The sequence below is a fragment of the Vidua macroura genome, chromosome 22 (genome assembly GCF_024509145.1).
Source record: "Vidua macroura isolate BioBank_ID:100142 chromosome 22, ASM2450914v1, whole genome shotgun sequence".
NCBI classification, from domain to species: Eukaryota; Metazoa; Chordata; class Aves; order Passeriformes; family Viduidae; genus Vidua; species Vidua macroura.
In genome coordinates, this window is record NC_071592.1 from 4,150,178 (window position 1) to 4,176,276 (window position 26,099).

Below are 26,099 nucleotides of genomic sequence, written 5' to 3' on the forward strand. Positions count from 1 at the left end.
TCTCTCCCTCTCCCTAAGGAGGCTGCAGCTCCTCTGTGCCTGGAGCTGCTGAGTTAAAACAATGTCATGTTTACCTAAATCCCGAGTCTCTGTTTAGTGGCACAAAAAGAAAAAAGAAACCAGGACCCAAGATCCCACAGCAGCTTTAAGGAGAAAGCAGGGATGAGTTTTCCCACTTGCAGTCCCTTTGCTTCTACCTCAGCCAAAACCTGATGTCCCTGCTCATTTTCCAAGGGGGAATTTCATCTTTAGGTGCTTCACAGTGTGAGCACTGGTGGAGAAGGGACTGCAGGACTCACCTGTTCTTTTCTCCTTCTTGGAAATTCGCATTCCTGCCTGGCCTGAAACATAATGATACATTTGATAGAAGACAAAACACATTTCACTTTTTAAAATTTTTCTTTTTATCCTTTTGAGAGAGAGACGACCTCCATAATAAAACTTAGTGGAAAAAAAAGCTGAAATTAAAAGTCATTTGACAACCACCTTGCCTTCCAACAAGGGAACACATAATGGCCTTTTTGCAGACAGACTTGCTAAAATCTGCCTCAAAGCGCACCAAAATGGTTTTCCACACCTGATTACTCACATGTTCACCAACTATTTTCTCCCTACCTAATTATAACAACGATAGCACATTTTGAAAGTCCCTGGAAAGCTGAGCTCAGCTTCCGGTTCAGATGGCTTCAGTTCCTTCTCTCTCTCTCTCTCACCTGCCTCCAGCGCCTTTTTACTCCCCCACATCCACCAGATGGTCCAGAACATGCGCAGCCATCCGGGCTGGGGGGCCTCAGCAGGGCAGGGGGATGAGCTGCTGCATCCATCCATCCATCCATCCATCCATGGAACAACGGCTGGCGCTGCTTCCTCGCTGTCCTCTCCTCTGACCTCACTGCCAGAGGGCAAATCCTTCCCCTGGCTCTAGTGGAGATTAGCATGCCCCAGTGCGGAGCCATCACGTCCCCAGACATGCAACCAGGAATGCTCAGGATGAGCCGAACGTGGGAAAGCAGCTCTCAGTCCACGTACTGGGTCCGTCCCAAGTAAGGGATGTCCACGGACTGGATGATCCGGCCCGCCGTGCGCTCCTCGAAGATCACAATCTGCACAGGGAGAGAGAAAATCCCTTCTTACAGAGCCTGGGGGGCTTCAAATATTCTGAGGAGGAGGGCAAGGAAGCACCATTTAAAGAGCTCAGTCAGTGTGGGTCGGAACAGTGACTGAGGCTCTGCCTCGGCACCACGTGGTGCGGGGATGAAGCAGCATCACATCAGTTTTGTCTTGATTTCCAACCTGAGGCAGAGCTGTGAAGTTCAGCTGCCAACCCTGTCAGCCTTTAATGGCTGTCAGAGCCAGAGCCAGCTTTGGTGCAGCACCTTCCCTCATTTTCAGAGATCTTAGGAGACAGCACTGTCCTCCCCTCTATGGCACTGGCTTTCAGCTACAGGAAATTGCTGTGCTGTGCGTGTCTGGCTCTTTGGGACAAGGATCTTTAACACCCCAACAGGCACAGAGCAATCCCAGCAGAGCCTCTCACCTCGTTGCCCCCTCTCCGTAGCCAGGGCCCAGGAAGGTAAAGAGTTTCCTGAGGTCCAATCTTCCAGTATCTTCCCAGGTTCTGACCATTGACAAACACCACTCCTTTCTCCCAGCCCTGGGATCAAGGCAGAACATGAAATTACTGATGCAGCTCTGCGGCCTCGTTAGCATCCCCACAGGAAACCAAATCTGCTTTCACACTTGCATTCTTTCCAGCCACTTTCTGCAGGTTTTCTGCTTGCTTTCCCTGTGCAAATCCCTGCAGCCAGGAACATTTAAACGAGCCCTGTTGAACAGGAGTTATCCTTAATGTGCTCTCAGAAATGTGCAATTTGTGACTCCTGCTTGTATAGGAAATTTCTTCCTTTTGAACAGACAGGCCTTTTTTCCTTCCCAAGCATGGAATATCTGCCCTCACCTCTTTCCCAGGTGACAGAAAAACTGAATTGCTGCTGGCTGGCCTGATTTACAGCAAATATAATTTTCCCAATACATGGGAAAGTGAGCAGGACAGTAAGGCTGGGCACAAGGTTGGCTCTAAGGGAGGGAAATCAGAGGAGGAAGTTTAATAATATTTAAAATCTCATCTGAAGTTCTATGCAGTCTCCCACAGAAGCATGACAGGAATGCTAACTCCCATGCCATGGCCACAAAGAAGTGACTCTTTCCATGTCACACTGAGGAGACAGGAATAAAACAAGGCCCTCCTTTATTTTCTGTGCCCATTACTCCTCTGCAACTAGAAAACAGCATTTGCATGCCAGTAAAAAAAAGACTGAAGTGGTCACTGGCAGCTCTGCAGGGTCAGTTTTCTCACAGGACCTCTCCAGACTGAACAGAATTACCTGGAGGAGACCCTCAGAATAATTCCCTAAGAGAGAGGGGGAGGCTACAGACACAGAGACCAGTCAGAGCTGTTGCACAAGTCCCACTAAGCAGTTTTTGTAAAAAGCTTGACCAAGAACAACCAGTGCTGTGATGCACTAAATAGAGATCAGGGGATTCCTACAAACCAGGACTTGCCTGCAGCTTCAAGAAGGTGTCCTGTGGCTGCTGCTCTATCCACAGCCTCCCACGGAAGAACGCCGGCCCCACGAAATAATCCGGGACCGTGCTCCAGCCAGACACGTGCTGCAAGCTGCAAGAGAGGGACAACCCACACAGGCCACTGGGGCCACCTGCCTCTGTCCCCACCATCCACAGCCCTGGCAGGCCAAGCTGGGCTACAAGAGGAGGATACCTGGGCCTGTCGCCACCCCTGGGGCTTCCGTGGGACATGCTTTTTACAAGAGTGTGTGGTGATGGGCCAAGGGGAAAGGATTCAGGCTGGAAGGCAGCAGGTTTGGATTGGATGTTAGGAAAAAATTCTTCCCTGTGAGGGTGCTGAGGCCCTGGCACAGGGTGCCCAGAGCAGCTGTGGCTGCCCCATCCCTGGAAGTGCCCAAGGCCAGGTTGGAGTAACCTGGGATGGTGGGAGGTGTCCCTGCCCATGGCAGGGGTGGGGTGAGAGGATCTTAAAGGTCCCTTCCACCCAAACCATTCTGGGATAAAAGCTCTGCTGAGGATCCTTCAGATTTGCCAGGGTGCTTTAAATGTCTGTGGCTTGCTAAAGGAGACTGCAGAATTCAAAGTGACAGGACTCAAACCAGACATTCCTGCCATGGCTCCTGTCCAGGAACACAAACACATCCTCCCAAGTGTGCAGTAATTAGGGGAAATATGACATGATTTCTTACCTGTGGCAACAATTTGGGAGCAGGGCACAAGCAGAAGAGGAGATAAGGAGAACAGAATTCCAAAGAAGCCTTGAGCTTCTGTAAGAAGCTGTTCCCTCCAGCCCTTACAAACTGCATCTCTTGGACTGGGGGAAGTTATTGATCCAGTGCAGCCTGGCTGCTACTGAATTATTCAACTAAAAGCCTGTGACAGCTCCTTTCACAACACTCCTCTCCCTCCTCCCCCGAGGGGACTGTGAGCTGATTGTGTTTCAGTGCTGCTGGTCAGCAGCCAGGAGCTGAGGGTACTGGTGACTAATCTTGCTTTTGTTTGGCCATGGCAGCTCACTTGCTTTAATGCTCCTGCTGGAAATATTCCTCTAACACCCCACGGTCCAAAAGGCTGTGAGTTACCCCATCAATAAGAATCCTTCAGGTAGCCCCTCAGCACTTGGTAGAACTGCCCTTAGGCATTTCAGAATGTGGACATTTTTCCTTTTAAAAGCCATTTTGGTTTAGCGTGGCCTCTCTCTCTCCCTCCTACACAAAATGGGGCAGCTGTGATATCTTGGGGGATGCACATAAGTTGCTTTCTGGTATTAAAAACATCACTGAAAAGAGTGTCTCTGGATCATGGCCAGAGTCCATAGGGCATCTGCTGCCTGAAACATTTGCTGAGGTTTTTTCTGTGTGCTGACAGAGGCTCTTCAACATCCCCCTGCTAAATTTCCTTCCTTGAATTAAAGCAAAACAACATAAAAGAGAGGGAGCCATCTGGATTGTTAATGCACTATCAGTAGCTTTCTAGAATTAATCCATCCCTCGCCAGGCTGAATTGCTAAACATATCAGCCAGATTGGTAATTTCCAGAAAGACCCAAAATTTCCAACATGTGGGTGTGAGGGGATCCTTCCCTTTGGAAAAGCCTGGATTTACCCACCCGATCTAACCCTGCTGCAAGGAAATCTTTAAATCCTGCACAGTGGGATTAGATTTCTCCCTAAATGATGGTATGGATCAGCTGGCACCAGCTCCTGCACTATTTCAGGCAAAAGTCTCAGTGCAAAAATCCACCTCCCCACTGTTACCTCATTTAGCTGCTCCCTATTAGACACTGCACTGCTGGAAAACAGGTGGTTTGAAATGAAGAAGGGGAAAAAAAAAAAAAAAAGAAGGTTAAAATCCCACAAACCTTTTCATGAAGGCAGGTTTCATCTCCAAACTGTAAATCTTGAAGTTCCTCAAGGGGGTTTTATTCAAGAAGACGTCACCAATTAAGCCTGCAAGAGCAATGGGGGTAATGAGGAGTTGAGGAAGAGCTAAAGCTGATGGATTTTGCTGTTTGAATCTGAGGAACAGCAGGAGATGGAAAGCAGCCACGTTCTGCAATGGAATTAGAGTCCATATGGTCCCATTGCTCACCCAGATTGAGTGGGGAGCATCACTAAACTCTGCCCTCTCCATTCTCTCCTTCCCCTCAACTCACCAGGGCCTCCAGCCCTCCCAGCAGAACACCCTGGGATGTGCTGGCACAGGCAGCTCCTGGGGCTCCTGGGGCTTGTTGGGCTCGGAGCTGACCATGCACACATTTTTTTAAAGCAATCAATCCCTTCTCTAACAGGCACAGCAAAACATAACTGAGCCAGCAACAATGCCCAGGGCTGCTCCAGGGCTTTTCATCCCAGGATTTTAAGGCACCTGAAGAAGTCATCCACCTTTAGCACCCTTTTGTTAAAGTTGCTCTCCCTGAAGCAGGCAAAGCCTGCTCCTAATCACAGGACTGAGGCTGCCTAGGCAGCACTGAGGTTTATGCAACGTTTGTGCATTAAATAAAATCGATACAGTCACGTGCCTAACTCCATTAATCTATTTTATAGAGCTTTAGCACATAGCTCCCCACTAAAATAGAATCAACCCCTTCCAGCTCCACCACTGTGTGTGATAAGCTTGAGCATTTCAGTCAATTCTGCTCCATGGGATGCAGTTCCCTCCTCCTGACATTGTGTGAGCTTTTAAATGGTGTGATTCTCCAATATCAACCCCTCAAGGGAAAACACAGATTAAAAAAGGTATTTTCCTTCCCTCCCTGTGAAGTAATATGCTCACAGAGCAAGAGAAAGGGAGCTGAGCATCACCTAGGAAACCTAGAGCAGTGCAAGATTCATTGATAGCCCTGGGTTTAGCTGTACCCTTATAAAATAAACCTTGGTGCAGGGCACTGAGCAGCCACTGCTTTTCCTCTGATCACTCCAGACAGGGGGTGAGGCTGTTTTTTAGCACATTCCCACCGTGTTGTAGTCCAGCTCCCCCACATACATGGTGTTAACAAACACCTGCAGAACAGAGCACAGGAGAGCAGAGCAGCTGCTCAGCACTGATGTCCTGATCACATCACTCCAGCTGCATTTGGGCAGGAAATTGTCTGTGCTTCAAACTAGAACTCAAGTGTCCATAACTGTGTCACTGTCAGCGCAGGTGGCAATAAAATAATCAAAATATTCTCAAAACATTCAACATTTCCCACCAACTCCCAGTCCTGACCAGCACCATGAGAGCTTACTTGCTTTTAAAAGAAAGTAACAATCATGCTTGTGGCTGTTTCAGGTAGCTTCCAGGTATTTGTGATGTGTGCAACAGAGTTGAGCCCTTAAGGTTCTTAAGTTTTAGACAAAGAAACATCTATTACTTTAATTATGGCCACAGTGATTTAGGCACTGATGTACCTTGACAATCTTCCACACTTCCTCAGGAGAATGGGACATACCCAGGGAGTTTTTGAGAGTCAGCTCCTGTAGTTTCCCTGCCCACAAGTTTGTGTGGCAGCAGGAGCAAAGGTTTTCAGGGACACAATCTTGGATTTATATCCTCTGTTAGGCCTTGAACAACATTGGAACTCGTGATGCTGATGGTGTTTGCAGAGACCTGAGACATCAATTCTGCTTTCCTAAGTCCTTCTGTACTGTTACAGGACTCCAAGATAGCTGACCTGAATCTGTAGCTGCTTTTACATCTGACAATAAATTATAAACACAAACATTGCCTGGAATGTTTTGGAAGAATCACAGGAGGAACACAAGTTGCTCAAAAGCAACTGGGCCCTGTGCAAAGCTCACAGCAGCTCTGCAGCATTTCCACCCTGAGAGGTCCCTGGGAGAGTTTGGGAGCACAGAACCAGACCCACCTTTCCTCTGCTCGTTCAGTGCCAGCCCATAATTGACACGGCCACGGTTCTCCACCAGGAGCCTCAGCTGCCTGAAGCCCTGCTGAAAACAAGCAAGGACAAGCATCAGCTGCACCAGCCTCAGCAGAGGTGCTGAAGTGGGGAAGTGGCACCCTTACCTTTGGCAGCTGCAATTTATAAATTTAATTTAAAGTTCTCTACTGCAAACAGTGAGGAACTCGCAGCCCTTGCACAGATGTCTGGGTTGTTCTGTTTTTTTGTTTTTTTTTTTTTTTTTATCTTGAATTTTTAATTCTCATTTTGATAGTGCCCACAGAGGCAGAAATGGAGTTTGACACAGGACAGGCTGGTGCCATAAACTCTCCCACAAGCCTGAAGAACAACAGTGCACCCACCCCCTCCCCTGCTCCCACAGCCAGCACAGCTCTGGTGGAATGTGCTCAATCAATACAGAGTCCTTAGTGCCAGCTTCTGCCAGGGTAAAACTGCCCTCAGAGCTAAAGACAGACATTCCCCCTCATTTCATTTGGGACCCAAAAGCCTCCAAAGCCCCTTAAAACCTGCTCTGTGCTAAGGAAGAAGAAGCCTGCAGCGATTTCATCCGCAGTAACAGGGTACAGGTACTCAGTGTTGTGGCTCTGTAAGAAGGCTGGCAACTTTTGTGCAGCGAGGGCTACAAAAACTTGAATTCTCTCCATGGAAAAGCAATGAGACGCCACTTTTCAATCACAAATGGTAACTTGGCAGTGCAATCTCACTATCTGTGTCTGATTAGGGTACCAAGCTAGTCTGGGTTAGCAGGAGGTGCCATTCTGAGACTTCTCCCCTCCAGTGATCTTGCCATCCCCACCCTGAGCAAGCCCCTGTGTTACCTGTCCCTCAGGAATGGAGAGCTCCACCGTGTTGTAGTCCAGCTCCCCCACATACACGGTGTTAACAAACACCTGCGGAACAGAGCACAGGAGAGCAGAGCAGCTGCTCAGCACTGATGTCCTGATCACACCGCTCCAGCTGCATCTGGGCAGGAAATTGTCTGTGCTTCAAACTAGAACTCAACTGTGTCCATAACTGTGTCACTGTCAGCGCAGGTGGCAATAAAATTATCAAAATTATACATATATATATAATATATTATATATTATATATAATTATAATTATAATACATAGTATATATAATATATATTATATATTTTACACATAATTATATATATAACCAAAATTACATATTATAAATCAATAATCAAAATTCTCAGAACATTGAACATATATGTAATATATAGTATATATATAATTATATATAATCAAAATTATAAATATATGAAAATCTATATATATCAATAATATAATATAATATATATCAACATGGTGTTAACAAACACCTGCGGAACAGAGCACAGGAGAGCAGAGCAGCTGCTCAGCACTGATGTCCTGATCACACCGCTCCAGCTGCATCTGGGCAGGAAATTGTCTGTGCTTCAAACTAGAACTCAACTGTGCCCATAACTGTGTCACTGTGTCACTGTCAGTGCAGGTGGCAATAAAATAATCAAAATTATATTATATATATAAATATATAATATAATTATATATAATTATATTATATTATATACTACATAATTATAATATATAGTATATATCATATATATGTATTATTATATATAATATATATTATAGATTTTATATATAATTATATATATAACCAAAATTACATAATATAAATCAGTAATCAAAATTCTCAGAACACTGAGCATATATATAATATATAGTATATATATAATTCTATATAATCAAAATTATAAATATATAAAATATAAATATATATCAATACCACCAATATTATCTATATATCAACAATATAATATATAGCAATATAAATAAATATCAATATAAATAAATATCAATATAAATAAATATCAATATAAATATATACCAATATATATAAAAAATATCTATATATATCTATATAGATCAATAATATATATCAATATAAATTTATATCAATATAAATATATATCAATATATATCAAAAATATCTATATATATCTATATAGATCAATAATGTAATATATATCAATATAAATTTATATCAATATAACTATATATCAATATATATAAAAATATCTATATATATCTATATATATCAATAATATAATAAATATCAATATAAATATATATCAATAATCAAACTATTCTCAGAGCATTCAACATTCTGATGTTTAAAGATGTCACAAGTTTTAGCGGAGTGGAACTGGAAATTTAATTAGAAGTGACCACGGTTTGGGGCTCAGCTGAGAAGTGGAAATTCCATGTTTTCTCCCCAATTCCTGCCTCCACTCAGCCCCTGGCCCTACCTGTGCCCGGTCCCGGACGTGGTCCCTGGTGTGCAGGTGGCCCCCCCCAAAAATGACAGTCTCGTAGAGCACATATCCATAGGGCTGCCCAATGCTGGCGTTCAGAGGCAGATTCTCCATGTTCACAGGGAATTCTGACTTGATGGGCTGCACAGGAGAAGCAAATTGAGCATCAGCACTGCAAAGTCTTGTAGGGGCAGCTCCTGTATAGCAGGTGCTTCACTCTGCTGCAGGTGAGAGCCTCCCAGCTCTGGTCCAACCCAAAATCCCTCCTGACCAAAGTACCAGAAAAAGGAGCCAAGGACTTGCAAAAGTGCAATTCCAAGAGAACAGAAGGAGCAATGAAAAAGGTGAGATAAAAGATTTGAGAAAGGTGAGATTTGCTGCTTTTGCATATCCTTGGCAAAAAAAAAAAAAAAAAATCCCCAACCTCACCCTTTTGGGATAAAACAAATTGCTCTAAAAGTTGATGCCTTTTAGCACAAATTGCTCTCAAAGTTGATGCCTTTTAGGTCTGGGATGCATTAAAAGAGGTGTCACTACCTGTAAAAGTGCTGGCAGCACATCCCAGAGAGAGATGTACTGGTGCAAGAGGATGGCACCGTAGGAGGCCTTGCTCTCAATCATGGGAGGCAGAGGAAGGGGCTGGCCTGGGGTGCAAAAAGAAAGATGGAACAAAGATTTCAGACAAAATTCAAGATCCCTCCCTTGAATTCAAGATACCTCCCTCCCAGACCTCCTTTGTTCCTCCCATCCTTAATTCCCAACCAACCAGAGCCCCAGAAGGGCCAGTTTCAGTAATTCCCTAGTTGGACAGTGCTGTGGCTCCTGGGTTTGTAATTACCAATGACCATGCTGAAGAGTTGTCGCAGCTTGAAGAATTTGGATGTGTAGTCCCCAGCCTCTGTCAGCACAGCATCATAATCTGGGAAAGCAGAAAAGCAGCACGTGCTTTACAAACATAAAGCAGCTCTGGGATGGCTTCATGCAAGAAATAAAAGCCCCAGGCACAATTTTCATGGCATTGTCTGCAGTGTGGAAATCTGTACACTTTAATCTGAGAGAACATCACTAAACAGCCACAAAATTCCTTAAATTAGAGAAGAGCCATTCACACTTTCAGAGATCTAATTTGCACATATCCAGAATTTCACACAGGATAAAGTCAACAATTAACTATTTTAACCACGGGCTGTTGGGATGAAAAGAGATTTATGGTAAAATTTGACTTGGTAAAATTAAAAAACGGTGTCTTGGATCACCATCTCTCCCTAGAAAAAAGAGATATCAATTAATCATCTGTGACAGCTCTATTTACAATTCAGAATAAGGGAATCCTCCACTTCCTGGGATGGTTGGGAATTAGAAACACTCATGTAAGCCCTCTTTTAGACAGAAATTTACATCTGAGCTGTGTCCTACCTCATCTCTCCAGGACAAAGGGGTTGTGCTGATCACTTCTCAGTGTGGCTGGTTACTGTCACTAGCCCAGGGTGGTCAGGCAGTGAAAACAAACTCACCATAACTGGTGACATCTGACTTGTACTCATCAGCTTCCAAAGCCCCGTTCATGAAGCCAAAGTTGGTGCCTCCATGGAACATGTAGAGGTTGATGGATGCTCCTGTTTTGAGGATGCTTGCTACAGTATTCACCATCTCTGCAAAAAAAGAGAAAAAAAAGAGATTTTTTTGCAGCGCCACAGAGGCCACAGACCACAAATCCGGGCCAGGAATTCAAACCAGACACGTTCAGGTCATTCCTGTGCAGTCACAGTGATCTGTGTTGTGATTTGCATCTTGCCCTCAGTAAGGGGCAGCACTCCTACTGATGCACTAATACATTCAAATAATCCTCTCCTCCAGGTGACAAAGGGGCAAAGCTGTGGCCTCCAGCAGGAATTTTGCTTTTAGGAAGAAGAGTTGCAAGGACTCCTCAGCCAGACTCCTAAACCGAGCACACTAATGAACCAATTACAAAGACAATTGCAGGAGGATGAGAGTCGTTAAAGCAGTCCTGTATAGCTCTGCTTTCACTGCTCTTTAGATGCCCCGGGGGTTTGTTTTTTCAGTAGTAGCCTTCCAGATGAGCTTTTAAACCGGGGAGAAAGTGCTGCACTCATAAGGGGCTGAACTTCACCACAAAATGTTCTACAAGAACAGCGTTTGGTGCTCACCATCTGCATCAAAGACATAGTGAGGGCCTCCCCAGTTATCAAACCACCCAGTCCAGTACTCCATCACCATCTTAGGCTGGTCTTTCTGTCAAGAGAAAAACAGAGTTAAAATGGATCCAGGCCAGGCCTGCAGTCACCCCTTTTTTTCTAGAGCAGCATTGTTCAAATCCAGTGTGGTGCCATGGTTTTACAGGAGTGCTTTCTTCTTAACTGGCACAGCCAAAAAGGCACCTAAGGGCATGTGAGGAACAAGGAGCCGTGGGCCAGCAATGCCCAGAACAGGCAAGGAAGGCTTTGTGCCTCTGCTAGTCACAGAGCACGGAGCACACAATCAGGTGCTGTCAAACATTCCTGGATGCTGCTGCTTGGCAGAGCTGTAGCAAAGGGACAAACCAACTGTCAGTGTTTAGCTCCTGCTAGAAACACACATTTATAAATGTCTGCTTATCTGCCACGCCACTGCCAGCTGAGAGCTTGCAGGTGCAGGGCAGCCAGGGCTTGCCAAGGTACAGCAGCAGACCTGAGCTGCTTTAATGCCTTTTTAATGCTGCATATGGTGCTGGCAGGGAAGAATTTGCAGGAATTAGGTCTTCATTAAAGGCTCTGCACACAGAGCAATTGCTTCCCATTTGTCAGTGCCTGGCAGATCCCTGAGGCCCTGCAGGATCCCTCCTGTCCCCATGGCAGGGGCAGGGCAGTGTGTGCTCAGCCTGGCTGCCCCTCCAGCCTCCTGGGCTTTATTTCCAGGCAGTTTTGTGTTTAATGCCACAGGAATTAAAGAAACTCGTGTTTCATTAGGAGAAAACAACTGCCTGTAATCATCTAAACATCCTTGGAAATATATTTAATCAATCCATCCCCAGTGAACCAGTCCAAGAAGGGATTTTATCACCTTCTGGAACAAAAACCCATAACAAGGAAAAGATAAAACAGCTTCATAACCCCTACAAACACTCCCCATCTCATAACTGGTGTGGCAAAGGAGGAGCTGCTCATCTGGGGCCATGCTGCATTCATGTGGTGGGGAAGGTGCCACCTTCTGTTCACTGGCAAGGTTTGGGCAATTTTGGAAGACCTAAAGGAGGTGAAAGCACTTCCAGCAGAGCCTCTTTTGCCAGCAGAGGAAAAGAAAACAAGTGAAAGCTGTAGGATTGAACATCCAGCATGCCAGCAGGGCTTCCCTCCACAGGCAGGCAAAAGCCAAGAGGTGAGAAGAGAATTGATCCCAGCTGCTCACATCCTTCATCTGGAGCAAGCAGAGCACAGGGAAAGAGGACAGAGGGTGTAAAGAGAGAGAGAACCTGTCACTAACCCCAAAACCTGCCATCCCCTCAGCGCTCCCTCATCACAATCAGGATGCTGATCACACCAAGTGTTCATTCATTAATTAATTCCCTCCCTGCTGCAAACTTCTGATAGCACAGAGGGGTTAAAAATGCTCAAGTGACACAGCAAAACCTCATAAATCTACCCTGAATGAGGCCCTGGAGGTGAACAGCCATCAGAGTGCACAGACACACCTGCAGCACATCAGCAAAGAGCACCCACAGCATCAGGGTGGAAGAGTCTGGGAAGAAGATGATGGAACTTCAAGAGAGAGGTTTGATAATTGTGCACTGGGGTGCTCTGGGTGTCACTTGAAGAAGTCTAACCCCTCACAACTAAACTCAGGGCACAGCTGGATGAAAAGTCTTTTTAGAAGGATAGCAGGATACTCAAATCCTCCTTCCCTGATTCCAGAAGGATTTGCCCTCATGAGAAGGAAACACACAAATCCCAAAGAGAATATCAGTGCTTCACTTCCAGCACTGGAAAACATGGATGAACAAAGTGTTTCTGCATCTCACCTGTACTGTGTCCAGGTATTTCAGCAGCCCAGGCTCCAGTTTCTGAAAGTTAACAGTGGCCAGTGCTAGTGGGAAAGGAAAAATGTATCAATTTAGACTCATCCAAAATGTCTCCTCAGGAACTGCAACACCCTCTGAACCCCAAAACGACCTCCTCAGAAACCCCCCATCAAAGCCTTCACTTGGTATGCAGAATCCAAGTGAACCACAGCAGAGTGGGATCCTCCCAGGCCATCTTTCAGCTCTAATGTGCAGAGCTATTAGAGAGAGAGAGCATCAGAGCAGCTCCTGGGGTGTCACCAGCTCTAATTAGAGCCTGTAAAGCACTTGGAGATCCTCACTTAAAAGGCACCACATAAAGGCAAACTTATTACAAAGTCCTGTCTGGATGGCACACTGCTCTCCCAGGCTTTAGCTGCAGGAATCCCTTCCCAGGCAATATCCTACAGCTTGTCATGTCTGTGGGGGTGAGCGAGAGCAACCACAGGACAGGAGAGGCACAGAGAACTGGAGCTGCAAGAGTTCTCTGTGCTTCTGCCCATCCTCAGGCTCTGGAGGGGAAACACCTGCCTGCAGGACAGGAGACACTAACCTGGGATCAGTGTCTCAGCCCCTGGCAAGCATTTCAACCATTTTTGTATCTCCCAGCCCTGAGGCAGGCTGATATTTCTCCCAGACAAGCTCTGCAAATGCAGCAGTGATGTGATTCAGCATTAAAAATTGACTTCTAACAAGAGAGCTGCTATCAAACCCAGCCCCAGATGTGTCAGGCAGAGCACTTCAAACAGAATATTTACAGAAGGAAAAGCTCACTTCTCACTATTTATACCTTGATTTTAATAGGCTGACCTATGTAGTGCGCTGAGCTGGAGAATTCAGCACAGAAAACACGAAAGGAGAACAAAATAAAGCGTGGATTTCGCACTGATGTAATGTGTTAGCTGGCAGCTCTGAAGGAGAACATGCCCAGCTCTGCTTTTCATGCAGATTAACAGCACACCATGGAGAAGAGAACCATCCCCAGAGCCTTGTTTACCCTGCTCATGGGATGTCCTTCCCACACACACAGGGCATCCCAGCGTGGTCTGGAGGGACAGCAGAGGCTTTGTCACCCACGAGCTCCCAGAAGGGCTTCACCAGGTCAGATCAGCTCGGGATTCTTGGAATCAGACTGGCTTGGGACGGAAGGGACCTTCAAGCTCATCCCTGGAAGGGCAGGGACACCTCCCACTATCCCAGGCTGATCCAAACCTGCCCAGCGTGGCCTTGGACACTTCCAGGGATGGGGAGGGACTCTTGCCTCTCCTTTAACCCCTTCCTCACCACCCTGCTGCTCCTCACGTGGAGCCCTGGTGATCCCACACAGCTGATCAGTGCTGGCTCTAACAGCCCAGAGGCAAACTGGCATCAAAGAGCTCCCAGCAGAAAAGACCACTCTGAACAAGAGGCTGCCAACATTCCCTCAGGAGATGAGGGCAAGGCAGGGATTTCTCCTTTCTCCTTCTCCAGTCCTTCTCCTGACAGCAATGTCACAGGCAGAGAGTGACTCTGTGTGGTCACAGCTGAAAACTGCTGCACACCCAACAACATCCAAAAGATAAAATCACAGTGCTGGTGAGGGCCCACTGAATAATGAATTTATCCCTCTCATACTGAAAAGCAAATGGAGGGGGGAAAAAAGCAAATGGAAAAGCAAAAGGAGGGGGGAAAAAAGGAGGGGGAAAGTCTTTCCCTTTAATCATCTCCATGCCTGAGATTGGAAATGTAACATTATTTATAACTGAGTGATAAGAGCAGCACTCAAAGGCTGGACCCTGCAAACACTGAATTTGGGGGAGCAGTTACACCCAGGCAATTGGCAGGAACACGTGAGAGAGCAGAGGCCAAGGACAGAGTAAATCCCAGCTGAAATTACCCAAAATTCTGAGAATCAGTGCCCCAAACAGTCAGATTTAGGGCTCAGTGAAACTCAAGCAGCTGCACCTCCATTTTTTCACAGGAAAAAGGAGGAGGGTGCTAAGCAGTATTTTAAAAACTTATTGGAATTATACCTTATAAAAGGGAAATCCTTCTCCATTCTACACATCTGACACCCTCCTTTACCCACCTAAGGTTTTACACCTCAAAATAAACTTGCTGAGAAGATAATGCTGCCCCACAAACTATTGCTAAATTCACTGCTTAAATGTAAAACTCAAAATCAAGGTTTTAATGGACCTTTTCTCCTTCTCTTTTTCCTTGCAATGCATCTACCTTAGGAACGAGTTACTACTGTTAGTAATTGCTGAGGAACTTGTTTAATATCTACTGAAATGAAGCAATAAGTAGCATTTTCAGCCTTGTAGTCTGCTGAAACATTAGGAAATGCTGGGTGCTGCCATCTCTTGACTCAGTGGGAAGTAGAGATGCCCATCCCTTCACACAGTGGCACACTTTATGTGGAAAATAAACCACTCTCAACCTTTCTGGGAAGGGTCTGGGCTTGTCCTGGCTGCACCATCCAGCCAAGGGGTCCCTCCTGCCACAAACACGACTCAGTGGGTGCAGAGGGTGAAGTAAAGCCACGTTCCCCAGAGATCACAGCCCTCCCTCAGCTCTACAAGCACTCACCTCCTTCCACCAAGCCAAAGGACAGCCCATTCTTGTTGTCTGAGGTCATCAGCAGCTCCACAATCCCTCTGTTCAACAGGGCCTAGGTTAAAAAGAGCAAAAGCCATTGTGTCAACAGAGTTTAGCATTTCCCAGGGTATTAAACACCACAGCATCACCTTCTGTGGGGACAGCCTGCAAGTGGCAGTGCCTTGTAATAAATATTATCCCTGTGACATCTCCCATTCCTCCTGAAACTTCCCTGCCAACTTTTCCCAGCTTAAAGACAGCTGGAGAATCTTATTTTGTTTTAGAAAGCTGGATTGGTTTCTCACTGATGCATCCAACGTCAGGATTTTAGCTCCTGAGATCAAGGTAATACACAGCTTCACTGCTTTCATCAAAACAGGGATTCAGGTGGAAGGAGGAAAGGAAAAGCAGCTCAGGCTTCCTGCCTGATAGTGGGAGCTGAAAAGAGGGAAGAGCTGATTTTCCAAGGAACACCATCACAGGACAGCTCAGGTACAGATGTTTTTCAATAATCAATGAATTCAGTGGTTCCTCAATATTACAGCACTCTAAGGTTTTTAAATCCACCAGCACACACAAGGTTCCTCCCATCAGCATTGTTCTCTTGCAGCTGGTCCTTAACACAACAGTGGAGCTGTTTGGAGGGGAGATCAGGAAACCTTAGTTGTTAATTAACCACTCATTTCACTGTACCTGCATTGGAAGTCACTCCTCCAGCTCCCAGGAGCTCTGAGAACAAGGCTGCAGTCTAAATTACTAATTGTGAAATGTGATAAAGCTCTCTGTTTATTGTCCCTGCCTGCACTGAGAGCAGAGCTGGGCATGAAACATTGCAGCACAGAGCCTACAGACAAACCCAGCCCAGAGCCAGGACAACCTGTGACTTTATCAGCCCATCACCACCAAATCTACACCTGAACAGATGCTGGGTTCCGACAGAATTCAGCTGCTGAGGGAACTGGAATTTCTAACCAATTTTACTAAGGTAATTCTTTGAGCACAGCATTAATTAAGCACTTAAATTAAGTTTGAGCTAAGTTTCTTTCCCTCCTTTTGAGTGTAAATGCAAAACAGAGGAACAGCAGAGGTGCCACACATTCAGTGCCTCCCAGAGTGCAGCAGAGGAGCAGGAACAGAAGCTCAGTTCTGTGTGGGAAGGGTCATGTCAACACAATCCTTTCACTTTCAGGAAGGCAAAGGCATTGCACCCAAAAAGTGAGGTAAGCACAGGGGTTTAAGGTTTTGTGTGAGCTGTGGGTGGTTTTTAATGAGTTTATTAAGTCCAGGAAGATGCAACTTGGTCACAGATGCTAAATGTGAATTCATCACCTTGCCACAAACCAGAACAAAGACCCGGAGCCCCACCTCACATCAGATCCCACCCCAACCAAAAACGAAGCCCTGCCAAACCTGCTTTCCCACATTTTCACCTCTAACCACTATTCCATACTGCCTCAGATGCAAACTGCACACAATCCCAGAATATGATGAAACAGCACTGCAAAAATACACCCACAGGCCTGGCAGGGAGATCTGTCCTGACAAGTCTGAAACAGCACAAGCTCTTTCCTCACCGAGCCATGGAAAGCAAGGCCAAGCCTGCAGGCTGCTCAGAATCTCTGTGTCCCCTTCATTCAGGGCTCTGAAAACCACTTGCTTGCCATTATCTCTAATTTGTTTGTGTACAAACTTCATATTTAACCTCTTAAGGAGAGTTAAACCACGGCAAGTGCTGGAGTTGGTGCAGGAGCTGGCACAGCCCTAAGGAGATCAGCACTCCTGCTGTGGATTTGTTTGTTTGAGGAGCCTCTGGACACCCTGAGCAATGGGACAACCTGAGCCTCAGGGAGTTCAGGGTGCAGCTGGGGTACCCAAAAGGTTTCAGAAGGATCCCACAGTCCTGTATCAGAAAAGCAAGCCTGGATGGGTGACCCCCCTGAGGTGCAGCGGTACCTTTAAGCATTCAGTGAGAAGAAATTAAACAACAAACACTGTGAGACAAACTGCAGATCTCATTATCTGCCTGCCCTGCACTGGTGCTGGGGGCAAACAAACAGGTCAGACTGTTGTGAGATCCACCAGGATAATCCACCCTCCCTGGGCACGGGCCAGCTCCTTATCAGTGCCTCAGAGCAGCCAGGGCACAGTTTAATCCCTTTCTGACAGGGGTAAGGGAGGCATTAGGCAAATTAACCTGCCTGATGCTCAGCCCCAGATTACACAAGTTTAGGAGCGTGCTGGTGACTTGTTCCATCAGAAAGCCAACATAGGGAAACCTTTATCAAATATCATCTAGGGGAGGCAAAACAGGACCTGCAGGTGAGAGCTGCTTCAAGGCCAGCTGTGCAATACAGACAATCCCCAGCTCCCTAGCTCCCTCTTCTCTGGAAGATACAAGAACACAGATTTATCAGCACTGAGAGGGTCATGTGCCAACTCTTCCACTCCTGGAGGAAACATCCAAGGAAAATGCAGCTGGTGCTTTCAAGAGTCTCTCAAACCACACTCAAAAGTTACACAGAAAAAAGAAAACACTGTAGGGAAGGTGATTTATGGGAGAGATTGACACAGAAACAAGTAAAAGTGCCACCATTACCATTTTGACATAGGTCATGTAGTTTGGGTCTTTGGCATAGGAACCATATTCATTCTCCACCTGGACTGCAATGATGGGACCTCCTTTCTTGTACTGTGGGGGACAAAAAGGGAGAAGGAAGGTGTTCACCACGATTTCTAACCACAGGGACCAAAATCACCCTAGCTGCCAGGAAAGATGCACCAACATCAGATGGACTCAGCTCCACCCTCCCATACCCCCAAACTGACAAACTGCAGCTTGTGCTGATTCCTGGAGCAGAACTGGTGCCTTTGTTCTTGCCTGACCCTGCTGCTGTCACACAGAGCCCACACTGCCCTGTGTGGCCATTCCCACAGGAGAGGGAGCAGGATGGTGCTTGCCTGCAGAGGGACAACAATGCTCATCAGGCGGTCAAAGTAGGCGTCCACAGCTTCTGTGAAGCCCTTGTACGTTGTCCTCAGCTGCATCTCGGGGTCCTGCAGCAGCCAGCTGGGGAAAAGCAGGAGAGGGAATGTGTTAGAGACTCCTGTCCAGTCAAGCAGAGGTATTTCACCCACTGGCATCAAGTCCCACCTGGGCAGGGATCATTGGTGTCACCTGGCGGAGCCCACAGTGACACCCCGAGCTGTGAATGACACCTCGTGCCCATCACTCACTTTTAAATAAATCCAGGCTCCAATTCCCAATTCTCCTATTCTGCCTCTTCTTTTTGTTCTGCATTTCAGGCCCAAACTCAGTTCATCACCTCTACCAATAATATTTCAAGGGTTAATCTTATCACTCTAAAGTGAATTCCCTGCATTCCCAAGGGCACTCTGCAACCAAGTGCTCCTTCAAAAAATCCCAAGCCTTTCTCGAAACAAAGATTTCTGTAATGGTTCCCACTGTTTCTACTGCTGATTTACAAGGCTGGCTTCTGTTTGGAGTTAACAGAAAAAAGGGCAGTTTGTTGAAGAGCAGAACAATATAATGCTGTAACAATTTAAGGGGAATGAGCCTGTATCTTCCTTTTCTCTGCAAAGTGAGGCCTTAACTAATGTCTTTCCAAAGATCTGAATATTCAACTCTTTGCTAAATGTCACTCCGTGGATTTAAAAAAAAAATCATCTCCTCTTTAGCTGGAAAATGAGAATAGTACTGTTGCTTTTTATTAGAATTTTTATCTGTCTGATTAAAAAAACACATGGGTGATGTGACAAGAAGTCACAACAGATGCACATCTCCTAATCTAACCCAGAGGTGGCTCCTGGCTCTGGACATGAGGAGCTCTGCTCTCAGGAGTAAGCCCCTGACACCTGAACTCTGATGCCAAAGGCAAGTGAAAAGTGAAGAGTTAAAAAAATAATCCCCAAGTATCTCCACTGAGGTTTGTGCTCTGTGCAGTAAGGAAAACAAGTGGTAACCTGGCACTGGCTCCACTCAGGAACCAGGCAAGTCCCAGTGCTCCCAGAGCCTCCTCCTGCTGTGTTCTTCAGGGGAAAACACAACAGGAGGCTGGAAAGTTGTGGGGTTTCATTACTGCCAGCCATATAAAGCAGATTTCTAGTAGGACTTTTAAAATGGAGCTGAGATGAAGCAAATTCTTACACCAAGCTGCAAATCCTGTCCACGTTATGCAGAGTCAAGGTGCAACAGCAAGATGGGTTCCCACCATTCTATTTTCTTGCTGTAACCGTTATTCCATAAACAATTGCTATTATTTAAAAAACTAAAAAAAAAAAAATTAGAAGAGCTCCATAAGATAATGAGCTGTTTTGGGAACACAGAAAATAAATATCCTCATCAATCAGCCAGCCTTTGAAGGAGCCTCGACTGTTGTGACCAGGAGCTTGGGATTTGTTTGTCCCTAATGCTTCCCTGAACAAGTTCCACACTCACCTGGGCAGACCCCCGAGGTCCCACTCTGAGCAGATGTAAGGCCCAGGGCGCAGAATCACCCACAGCCCGTTTTTAGCTGCCAGGGAAAGGAAGGCCCTGGGGATCCAGAGAGAGGAATTATTGTCTGCCTGCAGAACCCCCTCCCCTAATACTCCAATCACCACTGAATTTAGGTAGCAAAGCAGAAGGGAACTGCGTGATGAAGCAACCACAGTGGATGGGTGCTAAATGGATTAAGTTCCCAGAACTCCTCAAGGCACATCTGGAAATAACATCTTCACCCAAACACCCCCTCCCCTCCAAAGAGGAGTATTTGTCCTAGATTGCAAGGCAAGATGTATTCTATTGCCATCTGTTGGAGGTGGGGCAGTTCTCTTCTGTGAATTGGGCAGTTTTCTTTATCTCTTCCACAAACCAATCCTCCCCCCAGGACAGACATCTGCTGTTAATGGCCATTGAATGTCACTGCATGCCTGAGAAAATTACAGCATCCCATTGTGAGAAGGGAGGAGCCAAGCATTCCTACCTGGATAGAATCTGGGTTTTTTGGGACATCAGACTCAACTCAGACTGGTTCCCAGAGGAACAGCTGGGGTTTTCCACTGGAGCTTCAGAGGAAGACTGCACCCTTCTACAGGATCACTGCTCCCACAGAACCACATCTGCCCCTCCAGGAGGAATGCAGCCACTCCAATTTGAACTGCTACCAACACCCTGGCCAGAGGGGTGTCAGGTTGTATTCTGACTCTGTCAGTGGTTTTTCTTTTGAATTATTGCATGTGTTTTGTTTTGGTTTTTTTTTCCCCTTTTCCTAATAAATTGTACTTCTGGCTTGAAGTCTCTCACTGGTTTTGCTTTCAAACCAGAACAGTATTTCATAACAGAGCTGTCTGCCACATACCTTAGATCCAGGTTTTTACTGAAGTCAAACTTGCCTCTTTCCTTTTCGTGCAGGTTCCATGGCACGTACCTGCAAGGCAGAGCGAGGGCAGCGCAGGTGAGGGGTGAGGTCTGGCATGCTCAAAGAAAAACTGAGGCCCCACTATTCTTTTCCCACAATAAGAAGCATGGAAATACAGCGTTCTGGCCCAGTGGAGAGGCTGGGCAGGGAGGACACTTACGTGGTGAGGGTGTTGAGGCCACACGCTCTCATTTTGAGCATCCGATCCTCCCAGTACTCGCGGGGCACTCGGAAGTAGTGCATGGAACCCCCGAATATGCGGAAGGGCATCCCTTCCAGCAGGAACTGGGAGTTCTCTGTCTGCAAGCCCAGGGTCCTCCCCCACAGCCCCAGAGGGGTCAGCTCGCTCCAGTTAAACCTGGAAGAGAAAAGGAGGTGAGTGAGCAGCCAGTCCTGGGGAAGGAATGCGTCCTCCTCATTGTACCTCACCCAGCAGGACCTGCTCTGACCTTCCTGTTCCTCAAGCAAGCCACACTCTCGGTCCTACAGGGCACAGAGATTGTTCAGAAGGCTCTAAGCCAGTTGGGAGATCTTCCCAAATGCATATTTAAATCCATTTCACTGGCTGCTTCCCCCCTGAACCGCCAAGCCACTGTGCCACGCTCTACAACTGACGCTGCTCAGGCACAGAGCATGAAACTCACTTGCTGAAATCATGGATAGGCAAGTTTTCACTCACAATACTCACAAACACTTCCCTAACTTATGGAATCCAACATCTCCCTGCTTTGCAGTAGGAGGGCACATGGCTGATTTCCAGAGCCATGTTCCAACAGCAGCTGCCACACCAAATGTCTTGGGGACTATGGCATGGAAAAAATAAAACCCCCTCACCTGCTCCCTGTGAACAGAGAACCTTTTCCTCAGTTTAATGAACCCCCTGGATTATATTCATCACCCAGGAGAGACTAAATCAGCTGTCACCACAAACTTACCTCTGCCCACATCACTGCTCATCTTAATCCTGAAAATGTTATTTGCCAAGAGAACCAGAGCTACGGGGCCAGCAGCTCCTCAGCACTTACCAGGGTGAGCACTCCTGCAGCCACAGCTCCTGTCGGGTCAGCTCCTGCACTACTCATGGCCTTGCAAGCTCCCAGCTCACTTTGGCTGAACCAAAACCCCATTTCATCAACAAGACACAGAGAGCAGTGTCCCTGCCTCCCTCAGCCCACCCCATGAACACACAGAGGGTCAGACAATGACAGCTTGTTCCTCATCAGAGCCAGATGTGAGCAATGAATTCCCAGCTCCAGAAAGCAGGAATGACCCGCAGGTTTGGGAGAAACGTCACAGTGAGAGAGCAGAGGAACACCTAAGCCTCCAGCTGCTGCCTAGGCTACGTGTAAAGCAGTTGTTAGCAGAGGGTGAGGATGCTCAGAGCTCGTGGCTTACAGGGGTTGCTAACCAGCAGCCTGCCTGTCCTCTGACAGGCCAGGGGGACTAAAAGGAGCTGAGTCTAAGGCTTGCAGGGTACTGCACGGGCTGGCTGACAAGCTCACAGGGTACCTGAGTAGCACAGCATTCTCACAGGGCTCTGAAACAACCGGCAGCAGGCAGGGGTAATACCTGGAAAAGGAAGCCAGATTAGATATTCACTGCCTCCAGACAAGGAGACTGCCACTGATTGTCCAGCCATTCACAGAAACAGTGCTGAGCAAGGAGACTCTGCTGTATCAGACGTGGGGTGATACCAACAGCTCTTGATGATAGTGCAGCTCAGGTAGGAGACATGAGAACAAAACACCGATCTGCCACATTTAAAGCGTGGCTGCCTGAGTAAGAACAGGACCTAACATGCTCATCTGCACAGAAACACAGCCAGAGAACGATGGCACGAGACTGGGAAATGGCAGCATTGTTCCCAAGGAATTGTCACCAATTTCAGCAGCAGGGGAAAGGGTTCTCAACACCCAAGCAGGACACCCCATGGCCACCTGCCCCTCTGTGCTGCTAAACTACAGATTGAGACTTTGGCAAACCAAACCAGCAGTTATAACTACTTCTGTTTTCCAGAGGTGGAAAGCTCAAAGGGGTCTGGAGATGCAAAACTACAATTTGTAAAGATTAGGCTGGAAAAAGAGTTTCCAAGTTGTTTCTTAGCTAGGTAGAGCCCCAAATTACCCCTGCACACAGAGGTGCTGCTGACTGGTGCCAGAATGAAGGCTGTGCTCAGGAAGCACACACAGCCAGATAAAAATAAACTAATCACTTAAGATCATCTTCTTAATCCCAGGCATAACTAACCTGGCACATTCCCATCAAGTTTCCTGCTTAAAAACTCCTCAGCTCCATTGCTTTTTCTCCCCAAGAAGGGCTGGTAGGAAGCTCCCAGGCTCCCAATATTTTCAACACGTTATCCTAGATATCCTGAAACCCACATTTCTCATTAGGATCTGTTCAAGTAACCCCAGGAAGAAACATTTTGTGACTCAGCAGAGCTTCATCCTCTTACCCTGAGCTGGACTGCCAGAGTTTAAAGTGTACTTGGACTCTGTACTTCCTCCTGAGAGCAATTTATAGATCCCAGTAGATTTTTTTTCCTTACTTCTGTAATGACAGAACAGGTTGCAAATAATATATATATATTTTAAACTTTGTTAAAGGTTCCTGGCCTTCTTTGTCAATCTCAGTAGCCATCCCTGGGAGCGCTCCAGGTCAGGCTGGATGGGGCTGGGAGCAACTGGGATAGTGGAAGGTGTCCCTGGCCAAGGCAGGGGGTGGGACTGGCTCATCTTTAATATCCTTTCCAACCCAAATTCTAGGATTCCATGATTCCGTGATTCCATCCCCGCCTCAGGGAAGTCACTTTTGCAAAAAAACCACAAAACCAACCATTCCATTACCAAGTAACCCCAGAGCAGAGACTCTGAAGGTGGATTGGACAAGTTAGTCCAGTAAGATGGAATAAGCCTTCGTAAGATGGAATCTGAAGTACAAAATACAACACATGGAAAAGGAAAGTCCCAATTAACTCCTGAACCAAACAGCCATGCTGCTCATGCCTGTGAAACACAAACGTGGCTGAAGTCCTCTCTGCAAGAGAGATTTGAAAAATCTCTCTGATTGACCACCAACCTTTGGTGTTCAAGCACCCCGTAACCAGAGCAGTTGGGAGAAAAAGGTGGTGGAAAAGAAAACAGCCAAACCAGGGAAAAAAGCCAATAGTTTCTTTGCTGATGCTTAAAGATGTGCTTCAGAGGACAAGGGACTTGGCTGCTAATCCCTAAGCTCCACTGAGACCTCCAAGGGCTTTGCTGTTTATTCTGGGCTTCCTCTGGCCAGGGGAAAGTGAATGCTCTGAGCTGCCCTGGCTCCCAGCTCGCTGCCCTGCACAGCCCCCGTGCTCACAGGCCATGGCTGAGTAACAACAGCAACATTCTGTAGAACAGCTAATTCTGCACACAGGGGTTTATTCTGCACACAGGGGTTTATTCTGCACACAGGGGTTTGTGGATACACCCTTACAGGAGACAGATTCTGTGCCTCCATCAGGTATCAGTTTGCAAGAATCCCCCCTAAGAACCCAGGTGGCACAAATCCAAGGCCAGCTGTGCAAGAATTTTGCTTCTAATTATGCAAAGATTTATTAAAGTTTTCCATAGCTCTGAGGATCAGGTTTACTGCCAACTATGATTTTAGGAACGTGTTATAAAACAATCCAGCTGGCAATAAATAATTATATTACATCTCCATATATATCCATGTCTATTTTCCAGCATGTCACTGTGAGGGACAGAGGAGTTTCTGACACCTGGAAGCCACAAACACGGGATGTTCCTCTGGGAAAGCGCATCACCCCCAAAATGAACATGATCTAAACCACGTGGGATTCAAGCCAGAACCTCAAACAACTTCTTGCTGCTACTGGTGGGCTACAGAGGGCCAGCTGCTGGTCTGGAGTGTGAAACAGGAGCAGCAGGAAGATAAGAGGGTTACACTGGAGAGGTGGGCACGGGCCATGGGTACCACACTGCTCTGGGGGCACGGAACAGGGAGAGGCAGCCCAGACCAGGCTGCAGAGAGGCAAACAAGGCCAGGGAGCCCCGGAGCTGGGTGAGATGTGCCGGAGGCATTGATTCGCGGAGCGCATCATCCATCAGCGCCGCGATGATGTAAAAGCTCCCCCGAGCCGAGGTCGGCAGGAGAGCGTGAGTCTCACACAGACCTGACTGCTGGCGCTGGCAGCGGGGCTCTCCCCGCCGTTCCCGTCGGTGATGGACGAGCTGTGGGTGTCAGGTGCGACATTTATTTAAAGCCCCGGCTAATTCCGGCGCGGCGGCCGCGTTACTCGCCGCGCTCCTTCCCACGCTCCCGTTCCGCTGCAGGAATGATGGGAGCGGAGGTCTGCGATCGGAAAGGATGGGATTCGACCGAGCCTGCCTCCCGCCCGTTAATTCCCCGGCAGCGCGCAGGACGCACGGACGCTAATCACGCCAATTACGTTAATAACCCTTCTCCCCTCCACCGGCGCCGCCGATTCCATCCATGCGCAGTTCCCCCGCAGCCAGCTCCGCTCCCGGCGGCGGGGCCTGCTCCCGGCGGGACAGCGACACCGGCCCAACGCCCGGCCCCGCCCGGCCCCGGGGCCGCGACCCCCGCGCCGGGTCTCACCTGCGCAGCAGCAGCCACAGCACGACGAGGAGCAGCGCGACGCCCCCGAGGCGGCGCTGGCGCCGGCCCCCGCACGGCCACATGGCGGAGGGAGCCGAGCCCGGCCCAGCCCAGCCCGGCCCGGTCCGGCCCAGCCCGGCCCGGCGCCCCCCGGGCCCGAACCCCCGGCCCGCCGGGCGCGGACCCAGCGCGCGCCCGCCCCGCCCCGGCTCGGCCCCGCCCCGCCCGGCTCGGCCCCGCCCCCCGCGCGCCATTGGCCCCGCCCCGCCCCACGGGCCCGCCCCCCGCCTCCCATTGGCTGCCGGAGGGGCGCGCGCGCCCGTGGGGGCGGGGCGTGAGAGGGAGCGGCGCGGCCGTGAGGGAACGGCCCGGGGGGAGCGGGGAGAGAGACGGGGAACAGGGACCGGGAACAGGGACCGGGAACAGGGACCGGGAACAGGGACAGGGAACATGGACAGGGAACAGGGACCGGGAACAGGGACAGGGAACATGGACCGGGAACAGGGACCGGGAACAGGGACAGGGAACATGGACCGGGAACAGGGACCGGGAACAGGGACCGGGAACAGGGACAGGGAACAGGGACAGGGAACATGGACCGGGAACATGGACAGGGAACAGGGACAGGGAACATGGACCGGG

General features: G+C 47.9%; 1 protein-coding gene across 5 annotated transcripts; it reads right to left on the reverse strand.

Annotated features, from left to right (window-relative positions):
* Positions 1–380: 380 nt before the first annotated feature.
* On the reverse strand, positions 381–25,575 carry LOC128818140 (beta-galactosidase-1-like protein 2). 5 transcript variants are annotated; one of them, XM_053997225.1, is made up of 20 exons: positions 25,458–25,575; positions 22,353–22,412; positions 21,004–21,201; positions 20,784–20,852; positions 19,883–19,978; positions 18,385–18,493; positions 18,023–18,115; positions 15,418–15,499; positions 12,808–12,872; positions 10,961–11,045; positions 10,307–10,444; positions 9,631–9,711; positions 9,330–9,436; positions 8,787–8,933; positions 7,308–7,379; positions 6,436–6,514; positions 4,447–4,534; positions 2,563–2,677; positions 1,538–1,654; positions 381–1,103 (listed from the first exon to the last, which is right to left on the reverse strand). In XM_053997225.1, the coding sequence occupies exons 1-20, from the start codon at positions 25,538–25,540 to the stop codon at positions 1,017–1,019; spliced, it is 1,971 nt and encodes a 656-aa protein (XP_053853200.1). In that variant the 5' UTR covers positions 25,541–25,575; the 3' UTR covers positions 381–1,016. The 5 variants fall into 5 exon arrangements, with proteins under 5 accessions (XP_053853200.1, XP_053853199.1, XP_053853203.1 ...); XM_053997224.1 differs by having other exon boundaries at positions 6,436–6,517; XM_053997228.1 differs by lacking the exon at positions 22,353–22,412.
* Positions 25,576–26,099: the final 524 nt, after the last annotated feature.